At 40.1% G+C, this 15,552-nt stretch overlaps 1 protein-coding gene across 1 annotated transcript in view; it reads left to right on the top strand.

The window, feature by feature from the left end:
* The window catches only part of VPS13D (vacuolar protein sorting 13 homolog D), a 260,686-nt gene that overhangs the window by 127,091 nt on the left and 118,043 nt on the right, over window positions 1–15,552 (top strand). The window contains exons 53-57 of the mRNA XM_068986146.1: window positions 2,062–2,170; window positions 9,189–9,352; window positions 10,555–10,663; window positions 12,759–12,938; window positions 15,130–15,246. Of these exons, the coding sequence (XP_068842247.1) occupies window positions 2,062–2,170; window positions 9,189–9,352; window positions 10,555–10,663; window positions 12,759–12,938; window positions 15,130–15,246 (679 nt within the window). The remainder of the gene's footprint in view (window positions 1–2,061; window positions 2,171–9,188; window positions 9,353–10,554; window positions 10,664–12,758; window positions 12,939–15,129; window positions 15,247–15,552) is intronic.

Here is a 15,552-nt window from a genome sequence, read left to right as displayed (position 1 = left end):
ATACTATTTCTTTGCATCTTTGATGAGAACTAATGATGAGGAAAGAGACTAGGATTTTTTTTTTGAATTGAGGCGAAGTTCATAAACTGTAAAATTAACCATTTGTTAAAGTGATGAGTTTGGTGGCATTTAATGTATTCATGATGTACAGCTACCACCTCTAGTTCCAAGACAGTTCCATCACTCCAAACCCTAAGTAGTTACTGCCCAGTAAACCTTTTCTTTTCGCACCAGAGACTTCCATGGTGGCTCAGATGGTAAAGCATCTGTCTACAATGCGGGAGACCTGGATTCGATCCCTGGGTTGGGAAGATTCCCTGGAGAAGGAAATGGCAACCCACTCCAGTACCCTTGCCTAGAAAATACCATGGACGGAGGAGCCTGGTGTCCATGGGGTCGCAAAGAGTCTGACACGACTGAGCAACTTCACTTTCACTTTCAAACCTTTTCTTCTAGCCCCTGGAAATCACAGATCTGCATTCTTGTCTCTAAGGGTTTACCCATTCCAGATATTTCACATAAATTATCATAAAATGTCTGACCTTCTGTGACTGGCTTATTTCACTTGGCGTGATGTTTTTAAGGTTCACCCACATGGTAGCGTGTGTCACTTTTTCATTCGTGTTATGGCTGAGTCATGTTCCATTGTACGGCTATACCACATTCTCTTTGTCCATTCTTCCTTTGATGGGCATTTGTGTTGTCCCTACTTTTTGGCTATTATGAACAGTGCTGCAATCAACATGCCTGTACATGTATTTAAGTACTTGTTTTAATTCTTTTGTGTGTATACCTTGGAGTGGAATTGCTGGGTTCTATGGTAATTCTTTGATTACCTTTTTGAGGAACTGCTGTACTGTTTTCCACAGCAGCTGAATCATTTTATATTCCTGCCAGCAATGTGTAAGAGTTTTGTTTCTTCTACATTTTCTGCAATGCTTGTTGTTTTCCACTTTTTTTTTATTGTAACAATTCTACTAAGTAAGTAGTGGTATCTCAGTGTGGTTTTCATTTGCATTTCTATACTAGCTAATGATATTGAAGATCTTACCATGTGCTTATTGGTCAGTTGTATATCTTTTCTTTTTTTTCCATGCTGCATAGCTTGCAAATCTTAGTTCCCCCACTGGGGATTGAACCCTGGCCACTTGGGCCATGGCAGTGAAAGATCTGTGTCCTAACTGCTGGACTACCAGGGAATTCCTCATTTGTATATCTTTGGGGAAATGTCTGTTCAAATCCATGGCCCATTTTTACGTTTGATTTTTTTTTTTTTTTGCCTTTTTATTGTTGAATTTTACAGCTCCTTATGTAATATGGGTGCAGATCCCATATGAGATACATGATTTGTAACTATCTTCTATTCTTTGGGTTGTGTTTTTACTTTCCTGGTAATGTCTTTTGGAAGAATAGAAGTTTTTAATTTTGTTTAAATCAATTTTTTTAAATTTACTTGTGCTTTTGATATCATGAAAGCTAATTTTTAACTCTGAGTTTTTCAGTCCCTTTTTAATGATAGAGATTAATTGAAATAGGAGAATAATCTAAATAAAATCTCATCAAAATACACTAAAGTATAGTTAAGGCTGCAGCAATTCCATAAAACTTAGGATTCTTAAGCCCAGAGAAACACAACAGGGTAGAATTGGAGGAGGTGATTATGAACCCTTTGTTTTCTTTTCATCCTTAAGGAACTTCTGATTTCTTGCTTATATGTGAGGATGCAGTAATGCTGATCATCTTCCTGGCAAACAGTAGAGCCAATTCTTGGACCTTTGGAATGTCTGGATTGGTTTTTTCCCTCTAAAAATATATAGTCATCCTTTTATGTCAGAATTTCACTTTTATGTATATCTTCTGACAAATGAATGTTTGAACTATGCAGGAGAACAACACGACCTTGATCTTTCTGCAGCTTGAGTCAGACTTTTTCTTCCATGATTAAAAAAAGTTTTCTATATAGTGGAGGTTTAGGCATCTGCTTATGAATACTTGAATACATGTATGTGGGGTGGGGAGGGTGTGTGTGTATTGTGACTGTTACTGTTTTTTCAATTCTAGTTTACAGGAGGGGACAGGACGGCCTGTGACTTCCAACAAAGCCATTACTTGTGCAGAGCTCGTTTTGGATGTCTCACCGAAGACGCAGAGAGTCATTTTAAAGAAGAAGGTAAGAGAGCCTAGAACTTTGAGTTTAGAATAAAAGATTTAGAATAAAAGTTAGAATAAGAGACAGGCTGCCTGGCCCATCCCCTCCTCTTGCAGATGAGCAGGTGGAGACCGAGGTCTGGGCTCAGGGTGGAACTTGGGTGTCCTGACAGCTCCAGTTGGAGTTCTCCCCTCTGTCCTGCGATGCCTACTCTACGAATCCTAAGTCCCTCTCATCTTTGATACCCTTCTTGGAGAACTCAGTTCTTGAATTTTTTTTTTTCCCAAATTTGTGATTTGTCGTTTTCCTTACTTTTTTTCTGTTGTAACAGTCCCCTAATCTACTTTTCCCTGAACTCAATGGAAAAATGATCACAATGACAGTTTTCCCCCTATTTATGGCAACATTCTTTTCCAGTTTAGGAAAATGTTTATGCTAGTAGATATAGATATTGAAAGAAAGAGTAAACTCTGACCAGAAATATTTTGGCTGACAGAAGGACTAGAAAGAAATAGTTGAGGCTTCAAAATGAACGTTGTTTGAGAACAGAGGTGCAGAAAATCACTGTAAGAGGAAGGAGATCACTAACTAATTTGTTGAAACACACTCACCTGAGGAGTGTGTTCCAGAAAATTTTGCATAATGTAAGTTATATGATCCAGAAATAATGCTGACAGAGGAAGCGTGTAAGTGGCCCTCATGCTGACGGAGAATGCGCCTTTATCACCTGAAGTGGCGTCAGTTGTGGCAGTAGGGAGTGCAGGTGGTTGGTGACTCAGTTGGCTCTGAGGTTGTACAACTCTTCTCACATCTTTAATGGCAGGGAGAGGGGGGAGAGATTCAAGTTATTTCACGTTTTGCACATCAAATGAAACTTTAATGCATGAATTTTTAATTCAGTTATATTTTTTAACGACTTTAGTGATACATAATTCATACACCATACCAATCGCCAACTTAAAATATATAGTTCACTGTGTTTTAATATATCCACAGTATGTACAACTATAACCACACTCAATTTTAGAACATTTTCATCACTCAGGAAAGAACTCTATATCCTTTAGCTATCACATGCACATTCCCTTTATTTCCCAGCCCTAGGCAATCATTAATCCACTTTCTGTCACTGTAGACTGCCCTCTTCTGGACTTCCATGTGAGTGGTCTTTAATGAGGAACTTCTTTCACTTATCCTGATGTTTCTAAGGTTCATCCATCTATCAGTCTAACGGTACTTCTCAGATTCCTTACCTATCTAAGCCACTAGGGAAGCCCAGTACTTCTACATGTATTTCTATATCACACCATTTGAATGTCACATAATTCAAATTTGCTTAAAATGTTATCACACTCTTTTATATAAAAGATTGTGTTAGATACATTTTAGAAATAAGACTTGGGAATGGTGATGAGTAAACAGAGCATGTGCCAGAGGATGTTTAGTCTACTGTACAGTTGTGCTCATTTCACATGCTAGTAAGGTAATACTCAAAATCTTTCAAGCTAGGCTTCAGGACTATGTGAATCAAGAACTTCCAGATGTACAAGCTGGGTTTAGAAAAGTCAGAGGAACCAGAGATCAAATTGCCAACATTCACTGGATCATAGAGAAAGCAAGGTAATTCCAGAAAAACATCTACTTCTGCTTCATTGACTACATGAAAGCCTTTGACTGTATGTGCTGTGTGCTTAGTCGCTCAGTCGTGTCCCACTCTTCACAAAGGTTCTTCTATCCATGGGGATTCTCCAGGCAAGAATACTGAAATGGGTTGCCTTGCCCTCCTCCAGGGGATCTTCCCAACCCAGGGATTGAACTCAGGTCTCCTCATTGCAGGCTGATTCTTTACTACCACCAGGGATCACAACAAGCTGCGGAAAATTCTTAGAGAATGGGAATACCAGACCACCTTACCTGTGTCTTGAGAAACCTGTATGTGAGTTAAGAAGCAACAGTTAGAACCTTATAAGGAAAAACAGACTGGTTCCAAATTGGGAATGGAGTAAGACAAGGCTGTGTACTGTCACTCTGTTTATCTATGTACTCATGCAGAGTACATCATGTGAAATGCCAGGCTGGATGAATCACAAGCTGGAATCAAGATTGCCAGGAGAAATATCAACAACTTTAGATATGCAAATGTTGCTACTCTAATGGTAGAAAGTGAAGAGGAACTAAAGAGACTCCTGATGAGGGTGAAAGAGGAGAGTGGAAAAGCTGGCTTAAAACTCAGCATTCAAAAAATTAAGATATGGCATCCAGTCCCATCACTTCATGGCAAATAGAAGGGGAAAAAGTGGAAGCAGTGACAGATTTTCTTTTTGTGGGCTCCAAAATCACTGTAGACAGTGACTGCAACCATCAAATTGAAAGATGCTTGCTCCTTGAACTGGAGAAGGAAATGGCAATCCACTCCAGGACTATAGCCTGGAAAATCCCATGGACAGAGGAGCCTGGTAGGCTACACCCCATGGGGTCACAAAGAGCTGGACACAACTGAGCGGCTTCACTGTTCCTTGAAAGGAAAGCTATGACAAACCTAGACAGAGCCTTAAAAAGCACAGACATCACTTTGGTGACAAAGGTTCGTATAGTCAAAACTATGGTTTTTCCAGTAGTCATATATGGATGTGAGTGTCGGGCCATAAAGGAGGCTGAGTGCTGAAGAATTGATGCTTTCAAATTTTGGTGCTGGAGAAGACTCTTGAGTGTCCCTCGAACTTTAAGGAGATCAAACCAGTCAATCCTAAAGGAAATCAACCCTGAATATTCACTGGAAGGACTGATGCTGAAGCTGAAGCTCCAATACTTTGGCCACTGGATGCGAAGAACTGATTCATTTGAAAAGACCTGGATGCTGGGAAAGATTGAAGGCAAAGGAGAAAAGGGCGACAGAGGATGAAATGGTTAGATAGCATCACTGACTCAATGGACATAAATTTAAGCAAACTCTAGGAGATAGTGAAGGACAGGGAAGCCTGGCGTGTTGCAGTCCATGGCATCACAAAGAGTCAGACACGACTTAGTGACTGAACTACAACAACAACAAAAAGAGCCCGTGAGAGGTAGTAATTGAAAGTAAACAATTTTCTTCTATTGAAAGTTTTGAAAAAGGAAATTTTGAAAGGTAGTAATTTAAAAATAAAAGTCTGACAGAAATCAAGGAATTGGGGGGGAAAATGGGGAAGAGTCCTTGGAGGTGATTCAGATGACCTTCAAAGAAGTGTTGACATTGATGAGGATGATAGAGTGAATGAAAGTCAACTCAGGACAAAGATGATTTTTCAAGTGGGATATGATCACAGATGTGATCAGAAAACATGAATCATGAATATACTGGTGATTTCCAAGGCCTATGTGACTGTTAAGTAAACAAAACCAAAATTTTTAAACTAAATAGCAAAAGCATTTTAAATAAAAATTGTAATTTATACTCTTTCACGTTTGTTATATTACTTGATGAAGATGAAAACTGGTAAATGAGAGGGCAGGTGATAAGTGAGTTACATTGACATCTAAGACTAGACAGTTCTTTGAATAGGTGCTAGGAAATGGATCTGTGTATTTAAATTAGAAACCAGGAGTAGGAGGTCGACGTCTTAGATTTTTGTTTTTTTACTTTTTATTTTTAAGTATCTCAGATTTGCAGGAAACTTGGCAGAAATTCTGTAGAAGTGGAGTCCTGTTGCTGGTGATTTTAATGTTAGCACTTGCTTAAGGTGGTGTCTTGGAGAAGGCAATGGCACCCCGCTCCAGTACTCTTGCCTGGAAAATCCATGGACGGAGGAGCCTGGCAGGCTGCAGTCCATGGGGTCGCTAGGAGTCGGACTGAGCGACTTCACTTTCACTTTTCTCTTTCATGCGTTGGAGAAGGAAATGGCAACCCACTCCAGTATTCTTGCCTGGAGAATTCCAGGGACGGTGGAGCCTGGTGGGCTGCCCTTTATGGGGTCACACAGAGCCGGACACGACTGAAGCAACTAAGCAGCAGCAGCAGCAGCAGCAAGGTGGTGTCTGCCAGGCTTCTCAACTGTGAAGGAAGTTTTTCTTTTTCCTTTTTTTTTGTAAATATAAATACCTTCGAGAGGTACTTTGAGACTCTGTAAATATACTGTTCCTCATCAGGTTTCCTATGTATGTATGCTTGCATGCATGTGTATTAGCTTGATCTTCCAAACAGGACACTATAAATGATGGGAAGTGGTTTCTCACAGTTCCTCTGGAGGCTGGGAGGTCTGAGATCAGGGTGCTGGGCAATTCGGTTCCTGTAGAGGGCTCTCTTCCTGGTTTGTAGACTGCTGCCTTCTCACTCTATCCTCAAATGGCAGAGAAGTGCTGGGCAGGGGCGAGAAGAGAGGGGAAAGCAAGCCCTTTGGTGTCTAAGGGCACTGATCTTGACAGGAGACCCCCACCCTCATGACCTCATCTAAACTTGATTATTACCTGGAGGCCCCATTTTCATTACAGCTGAGGGTTAGGTCTTCAGCATAAGGGGTTTGCAAGGAGTTTGCAGGGCACAGTTTTGTCTCCAGCTTTATGTGTGTCTCCGTGGCTTCCTGTCTTATTCAGTTTGTTTTCTGTTAGTGTCAGGATTTATTTTTGCCCTCAGTTCTCCTGTTTGGCCAGTGGGAGTGCCTTTAACCTTCTGTGTCCTTTGACATAGTGCCCCCCTCGTTCCTTGAGCATTCTCATACTTTGTGACACAGCAAGTTATTTTGGGCTCATTTTATACTTTCCCTGCAGCATTCCTGGAATTTGCTACTTCTTTAGGGAACCCTGATTCCTTTTATCAGAGAATGGAATTTAGAAACTTAAGATATATCCACTGGTGCCCTTGTTGCTGTTGTGTCACTGATCCCAGGCCCTCAAGGCACAGACCTAGGGGTTGTATGTATACATGATATGTATATGCACACACAGGCACATAAGCATCTTGGTATATACATAACATATGTGCATATGCACCACAGTACACCATCACATGTCCCCCAGCCTTCTCCTTTCCTTTAAAACCTAAAAGGTTTTAGGATTAAATTGTTTGGGAAGGGGTCAAGGGAAGGGAACTGGAAAGAGAATGATGCATCTCAGATTTTTAAATGAAGGTTTGGGTAGTTTCCAATGATGATGAGCCTGTTCATATGGGCAGGCAATAGTAGAATCCATATATGAAAACTTGATTCCACCTGGGCATTTGGGCTTTGATTCCCAATCTGGAACACCTCCAGGAAAACTGAGATGCTCCATGTGGTTTTGGTGCTCGGGATCGATGTGTTTCCTTACTGTGAACAGAGAAGTAAGCATGCAGGGACTGCGGGTGGAGACATGCAGCTGAGTTCTGTCTGTGTTCACGGTTGCAGGAGGCAGTAGCACACAGTAGAAAGAATGCCATATCTTCTAGATTTGAGTTCTGGCCTTGCCATGTAAAGATGATATCTGCCTTCTCACATTCCTTCCTTAGCCTCATTTTCCCATTGATCTCCCAGGTTTAAGATACTATACATAGCATGCTGTGTAAAGAGATGTAATCATGATAACATTGCCAACATTTATTGAGACATTACCCTGTGCCAGGCATGTACACTTATCACAAGAACCCTCAGAGGTAGCTTAATATCCCTGTTTGAAAAATCAGGAAAGACCAGCTCTGAGAAATGTAGTAACTGAGCCACTGTCACTTAGCGAGTAATGAAGCAGCTGGGTCTCAAATCCTGGCATTCAACTCCAGCATTCATATTACTTTCTCAGCTTTTACTTTGGAGAATGTAATGGAAAAGCTGTTTTTCCAGTGTGAGGCAGCGTGTGGATGCATATGTGGAACCCAGAATATGATCCTGACAGGTCTAGCTGGAGTATTCATTCCCATAGAAAGAGTCTGCTCAGTGGTTTGGTGTTACTGAAATGAAATTATATGGATTGTTAAAACGGTAGTGTGGCAGAGTGGTGAAGTGTGTCATCCCTCCACTCACCCGGTGGGAATTCAAACCTTCAATCCACCACCTACTAGTTATGTGACCAAGTTGGAGTTTCTTTATCTCACTGAGACTTAGCTTCTTCATTTGTAAGTCAGGGTAATAATAGTATATACTTCACTGGATTGTTTTGAGGTTTAAATGAATTACTGTGTGTAAATCACAGTGATCAATCAGTGGCTGACACATAGTAAATATTCAGTAGATGTTATTACTATTATTATTGCTTCTCATGGATTGGCCTGGAAGTCCAAGTGCTGTTTATAAAATATTGCTAAGGAGAAAATATATTTAGAATTGTTAGCAACAATTTAGTATAATTTCTGAATATAATCAGCTTAATACTGAACACAGTTGACTTGAGAATTGGAAAACGTCAGTGTAGTAGGTATCGCTTAGTAGCTCAGTCTTGTCTGACTCTTTGCCACCCCATGGACTGTAACCCACCAGGCTCCTCTGTCCATGGGGATTCTCTAGGCAAGTATACTGAAATGGGTTGCCATGCCCTCCTCCGGGGGATCTTCCTAACCCAGGGGTTGAACCCAGGTCTCACACATTGCAGGTGGATTCTTTACCATCTGATCTACCAGAGAAGCCCTCAGTGTAGTATGCGTCCATGATAAACATGGGATGAGGGAGAGCCCTGGTAAATTCTTGTTGTCTGCCAGTCACGAGCATCACAAAAGACCAAGTACTAAGAATACTGTATATACTTTATATAATTGGATCTCTCTTCCACGTAAGGACATGGAGGGTTACTATCAGGAAGAGCAGTTAACAGCTACTGGAGGGAAATTAGATTGAACCTCGACTCACTAGTTTGCTCAGAAAGTAAAATTTTGAAGTTTACATTATTAAGGCTTTTTGTTTGTTTGTTTTGTTTCAAAGAGTTTAGCAGATTTCATCCAAACTGTAACTAGGGGTTGACAATAATGAAGTTTGAATTAAGCATCTGTTAGTATCTAATGTGGAAAATGTCCTTTTTAGTACAATTCCTCCTTGAGAACTCATCCAGCCCTTGTATGGAGCTGTGTCTGCACATGATGGCTCTTTCTGTCTCTGCCCGACAGGAACCAGGGAAGCGCTCTCAGCTGTGGAGGATGATTGGAACAGGCATGCTGGCCCACGAGGGCTCTTCTGTGCCTCACAACCCCAGTGAGCCCTCGGCTGCCCGCTCCGCCGAGGGCTCTGCCATCTTGGATATAGCTGGTCTCGCTGCAGTCACTGACAACAGGTAACTTCCTAGGCAGCTTCTGATTCAAGTTCACCGCTTTCAAATTCAGACTCAGAGGAAATGTATACCCAAAAGCTATAGTTTAGAAGTGAAATAAGAATTTGCTTTTTCTTCCACAATAGAATTTTATTTCCAAATATAAGTATTGGGTTTTTCGTTTTTAAAAGTTATTATGGAAATGCCCATGGAGACGTTAAAAAAAAAAAAATCAAACAAGAGGGATATGTTATGAAAAGTGAATTTGTTTTCAGCCAAACGTCTATCTGCCATTGCTCCCTAGAAGTGAACGTGCTCAGTCACTTCAGTCATGTCTGACTCTGCAATCCCATTGACTGTAGCCCGCCAGGTTCCTCTGTCCATGGAGTTTTCCCAGCAAGAATATTGGAGTGGGTTGCCATGCCCTCCTCCAGGGGATATTCCTCACCCAGGGATTGAACCCACATCTCTTGCATTGCAGATGGATTCTTTACTGCTGAGCCACCAGGGAGGCCTGAGATGCCCTTGGCAAGCACCAATTTGTAGTTGACAGGGTCCCCTGATGGTCATAAATTCAACCATACTTTGGGAGGCATTTCATGACCAGAGCTCCCTAGAAGGGAAAAGTTTGGTTTTTAGTCTAAGAATTTTGTTAAATCTTTTGAAAGCAGAAATAAATTATTAAGAAAATAATCAAATGTGTTTTTATGACTTAACTCCTTGAATTCAAATCAGCTCTTTAACTTTGAATAAGTTATTAGCCTATATCTCAGTTTGCCCATGTAGTCAGTGTCTGTTTTCAGGTAATACCTTGTTTACTTCCAAAATGACTTTATAGGACTTACAAGTTAAAACTCAATATAAAATAAAAGTATTTGGAAGTAAAAGAGAAAAGATTTTTGAAAATATTTTTAAAACTCTTTGCATACTGCATGAGACTGCATGATAACTTGCCATTGTGAGAAAGCAAGAAAACCCATATTGCATTTATTAAATTATGAATCCCTAAGTATTCGTATTTGTTGACCTCACTGGTTTCCATTTTATTTTATTCTTCTTTCCTCATCGAGAGATAACCTAATTGCCATAGGATTCAAGCAAACTGTCTGTTAGATTTCCAGGGCAGAAGATATTAGAAGCTAGAAGAGTAAAACCATCATCCTGATATTCTCTTCAGACCTGAAGTGTTTGACTCACAGGACTCGTTGCTTTTTCCTTTCTTCCAGATACGAGCCACTAATGCTTAGGAAGCCTGACCGTAGGCGGAGCACAACCCAGACTTGGAGTTTCCGAGAAGGGAAGCTGACCTGTGGGCTACATGGGCTGGTGGTCCAGGTCAGTAGGTTTTGGCATCCTCAGTTGGAGCAAGTAGTGGTTGAGCCTTTTTTTTCCGAAACAGAGTCTCATTTAGGATATACATGAGATGTTGAATGGGGAGAAAAAAAGTTATAGAGCAAATATGTATTATTTTATTTTAGTCAGGAAAACCATGAAGCTTAGTGCATCTGTGTGTATTTACCCAGGAAATGTTCTTGAAGGTGACATACAAGAAATGTTTTGGGAATGGTTGCCTCTGAGTGATGTCCCCACCCCCACCCCCCAACCCCCACCCCCCACCTTGGCTTATCTGGATTTTTTTTTCCTTTGATGAGATAAATTACCTATGAAGTTTTAAAAAGAGAGAGAGAAAAATGTCACCTAAAAGCTCACCATAAGTTAGATGGGTTTGTTTTATACCTGTGAAGTTAAAACTGCCTTTTATAAAGTGTTCTATGAGATGGTGAATAATTTTCAAGTGCTCTGCAAGCTCTAGATTCTGTTTACTTGTGCATTCTTAGTAGTGCCCAAATAAACATTTAATTGTAGCAAATGTCAAAATTAAGAGTACTGGTCAAATCTCCCCTGCCTTCAACTCAGCCACTTCACCGCATGCAAAACTCCTGGGTACTTTATAAGCAAATGTGTGTTTGGAAAATTACCAGGAATTTGGATTTTCTCTCCTTCTGGCTTCAGGCCAAGAATGGTACCATGGCTCTGAGATGGGTAACTGGGAAGATACATGAGAGGTTTGGGCATAGAGCTTCTGCCTCAGTTTTACCCAAAAGGCAAATGCTAGAACATCAGGCCCAGGCTAGGTCTTAGTGTGTCTGACCTGGAGGAAACCTGGCTGTCCTTCCATAATGAGAGCTGTTCTCCAGGGCAGCAAGCAAAACTGTAAGGAGCCTCTGACTGCTGTTTGGTGAGATTTATTTTCTTTATCTCTATTGCCCTGAGCTTTTTTCATCAAAGACAAGCTGCTTATATGAAACACACATCTGGAATGGATTTGTGATTTTCAATTAGCAGTACAGTTCAGACTTCTAGAGGCAAAAGAGGGCTTGTTATAATTGTTGGGTTCTGTGTCTGACCCCGACTTTACTTCTGGTTTGTTTCTAAAGCCCTTGTAATTCCAATTCTTTTAGAGGATCCCCTCGCCCTGCAAATCCCTTTCTGGTGTTTGTTGTTTCTTGAATCTATTTCATCATTTGTCTGGTTGTGAGTGACCCTATAATAACAGTATTCAACAAAGCAAAATGTGTTTTGGTTAGGGAAATAAGCTTGTTTCAATCTTATTATTCTGAATAAAGTAATTGAAGGCATTAAAACATTTTCTGACACTACCCTTATAAGGTTGTATGCACGTTCTTCTAAACCTGAAACAGTCATAAAATGTTTCTCAATGTTGAAATCTGTCCTAGAAACCCAGTCTAAATTTTCCTTCTCATTACTCACTGTTTAAAAACTAACAAGAGGGAATCTAGACACTTTTGCTATCATTTTCTCTAGCCCTGTGTGCACTCTCCCAAAGGCATCCTATAGACTTTCCGTTTTTACCTGTGGCATGTAGCAAGAAGGTGTTTTTCTCCAAAGGCCCTAATATCAATGACATTCACAATTCCATGTTTTATTTTAGAAGAGGCACCATCTTTGATATTTGATGGTCCAGCCATATGCATGTTGGGGAGGTTTTCAATTCAGAATTTTCTTTTTATTGGAAAGCTGAGTGATGATGATAATTTTTAAATTTTCAGAATGTTTCAGATTTTTAAGCCAGCCCTAGGGAGAACACTCAAAGAAACAGGACTTTCGGTACTTTTTTATTTTTTATGTGCATCTTAATGACTAGAAGTTATCACTAAACTAATATACTGCTGTATTTGTGGAATTATCTTACCCAGAATTTCCTAAATTCATGCAGTATAAGTTTCCATCTTGCCCTAGTAAGTTTTTTTAATCAACTCTAAGACTGAAAAAATAGTACAAGTTTTGCTGTATGTTGACCTTCACCCTTCAGAAGTGAGTTTAAATTTGGTGACTTGTTTCAAATGACATGTTAAATTGTCAGTTAGTGCCTTTGCCTTTTCTCATACATCTTTCCTCTGTCCTTTAGGCCAAAGGAGGGCTCTCCGGTTTGTTTGATGGAGCTGAAGTTGTTCTTGGTCCGGACACTTCCATGGAGCTTCTGGGGCCAGTTCCACCTGAGCAACAATTTATTAACCAAAAAATGAGGCCTGGTTCTGGAATGCTGTCCATTAGAGTTGTTCCAGATGGACCAACTAGAGCGCTCCAGGTGATACTTTATTGTAAGAACTGACATGAAACTCAGTGTTCTCCCTGTGAGTCATTCAATGAATATTTATTGAAATATCTATGCTGAACATGAGGATATCGTGTCTTTATTTATAAAATGGAGATAAGACCTGCCTTACAAAGCTGTTATAAGAATTAAAGTATAAGTAAGATACAAGATGGTATTTTAAAAAGTATAAGAATTAATTTATTGTAACTTATAAGGAAATGTGGGAGACCTTAGTTTGATCCCTGGGTTGGGAAGATCCCCTGGAGGAGGGCATGGCAACCCAGTCCAGTATTCTTGCCTGGAGAATCCTCATGGACTGAGGAGTCCATTGGGTTGCAAAGAGTCGGACATGACTGAGCGACTAAGCACAACACAGGAAAAATAATCTGAAAAAAAAGATAAATATATATGTATAACTGAATTACATGCTATACACATGAAACTAACACAGCGTCGTAAATCAACTCTTTATGTCATTTAAAAAAAGGATGAGTAAAGTATGAGAATTAAAGAAGATACTGTCAAGAATAGTGCATATTATTATCCATCATTATGTATGTTTATTATATATTTAAATAATTGATATATTAATAACAGTAACAACAAGAAGATCTATGAGGTCTGTAATCAGACAGTTTAAAATGTTATGGTTTGAAAGTAGGAGTGGACGGTGTTATGAGTAGTATCTAGAAAGGATTTGTATGCCCAGATTTGGAGAGGGGCTTTCTAAGCTAAGTAATACTTAAGGTGAGCTCTAAAGGTTAACTGGAAGGAGTTAGCCAAATCAAGAAGGAAAGACAGGGGACTCCCTAGCTGTCCAGTGGTTAAGACTGGGCACTTCCAATGCAAGGGTGAGGGTCTGATCCATTTCAAGGGAACTAAGATCCCACATGCCCTGTGGTGTGGCCAAAAAAAAGAAGAAGAAGGAAAGGCAGGGGCGCTGTGCCCTAAGAATAAGAGTGTTAACTCAGCAGTTATTTACGGAGCACCTGTTAGAGCCAGGCACAGTTTTACGTACTGAACCTAGACTAGTGAACAAACAAAGTTCCCTGCTGTGCTGGAGCTTACACTGTAGTGGAGAAGATAAACCATAAACAATAAACAAAGTAAGTACATTATATATATTTGGGAGGTTGATGAGTGAAGGCCTGGAGATAGAAAAGAATGATCTGACTGGGCCATAGAATGTGCTAAGAAAGAGGCAGGAGATGGTACAAGGGGCCAGAACGTTAAAAAAGCCTAACACATGCTAAAGATTTTGTGTTTTTTCTATGGCAACAAAGAATCAAGAGGGTGCCATGATCAGAAATTTATTTTGACTTGCTCACTTTGGCTGCAGTATGGAGAGTTGGAGTGGAATGAGATTGGAAATGGAGAAAAAGCCAGTTAGGAAAGACCTGGATGAGAGGTGGTGATTCAAACCAGAATACACAGCAAGAGATGGACATGAGGAGACTGAACAGAAATGATCAGAAATGAAAGCTTATTAAGGAGTAGAGTTGGTCAGATTGACTGTGAGGATGAGAGAGAGGAAGTAGTCAAGAGTGGCCTTCAAAATTTCAGTTTGGGCATTTAAGAGGATGATAATCTACATCACAAAGAGATGTGTATAGAGTAGACTTCTGAGGGAAAGCGAGGAGTTAAGTTTTGAACTTATTGAGTATATGATATCTACAGGAAAATGTCCAGAAGTCAGAACAAGTGTGGGTCTTTAGCTCAGGGAGAGGTCTGTGCTGGAAACGCATTTACCAGGGCCTGATGAATTCGATTTAAGGAAAAAGAAAAGATGATGATGATACATAACAGTGACCTCTCTGAGACAGTATACCCTAATCCACAACACTTCTTTAAAAAGCACCCTTCTCTTAAGGCAAAAAACGAATGCTGTGATCCTGAGCTTTGCATATTTTGACTTGAGCTATAATTCTGGATCACCTACAGATGCCTATCCCACACTGTATGAAACTCTCAAGGTCCACAGCTTGGTGTTAGTCATACAGACTCAAAACCAAGTTTGCTTCATTATTACATAAATCTTCCCTTAGCAGTGCTTTGGAAACCATTAACTTCCATAGGATTATTGAGTGCATGGTGACTTTTGACTCATACAATTGGTGTGGAGTGTGTTTTGCAGTGGAAGTGTGAGCCCTGTTAATAAGTACAGTGTTTTATTTGACCTCAGATAACAGATTTCTCCCAACGGAAAAGTGACCGTTCATCATATGAAGTGGATGAACTTCCTGTTACTGAACGAGAGCTGCAGAAATTAAAGAATCCAGACACAGAGCAGGAATTGGAAGTACGTTTGAACTCTTGCAAGGTCACATCTTCATTATAAATTGGTTTGGAATTTTGCTGTTTGATTTTCTCAGTTGAGACCTTTTTTTGTTTTTGTTTTTTCTCTCTGTCCTCTATGACTTCTAAGTATCCTTGTTACTTCATAGTACTTAATGTTATCACAACATGAATATGTGAATATGTTAGTTAAATAACAGCTCAGGTCAAATCAGAATGTAACAAACATTGTTGCTGCTGCTGCTGCTAAGTTGCTTCAGTCGTTTCCGACTCTGTGGGACCCCATAGATGGCAGCGTGCTAGGCTCCTC

This window comes from Capricornis sumatraensis, chromosome 14 (assembly GCF_032405125.1).
Source record: "Capricornis sumatraensis isolate serow.1 chromosome 14, serow.2, whole genome shotgun sequence".
NCBI lineage: Eukaryota > Metazoa > Chordata > Mammalia > Artiodactyla > Bovidae > Capricornis > Capricornis sumatraensis.
This window is presented reverse-complemented; position numbering and strand designations above follow the sequence as displayed.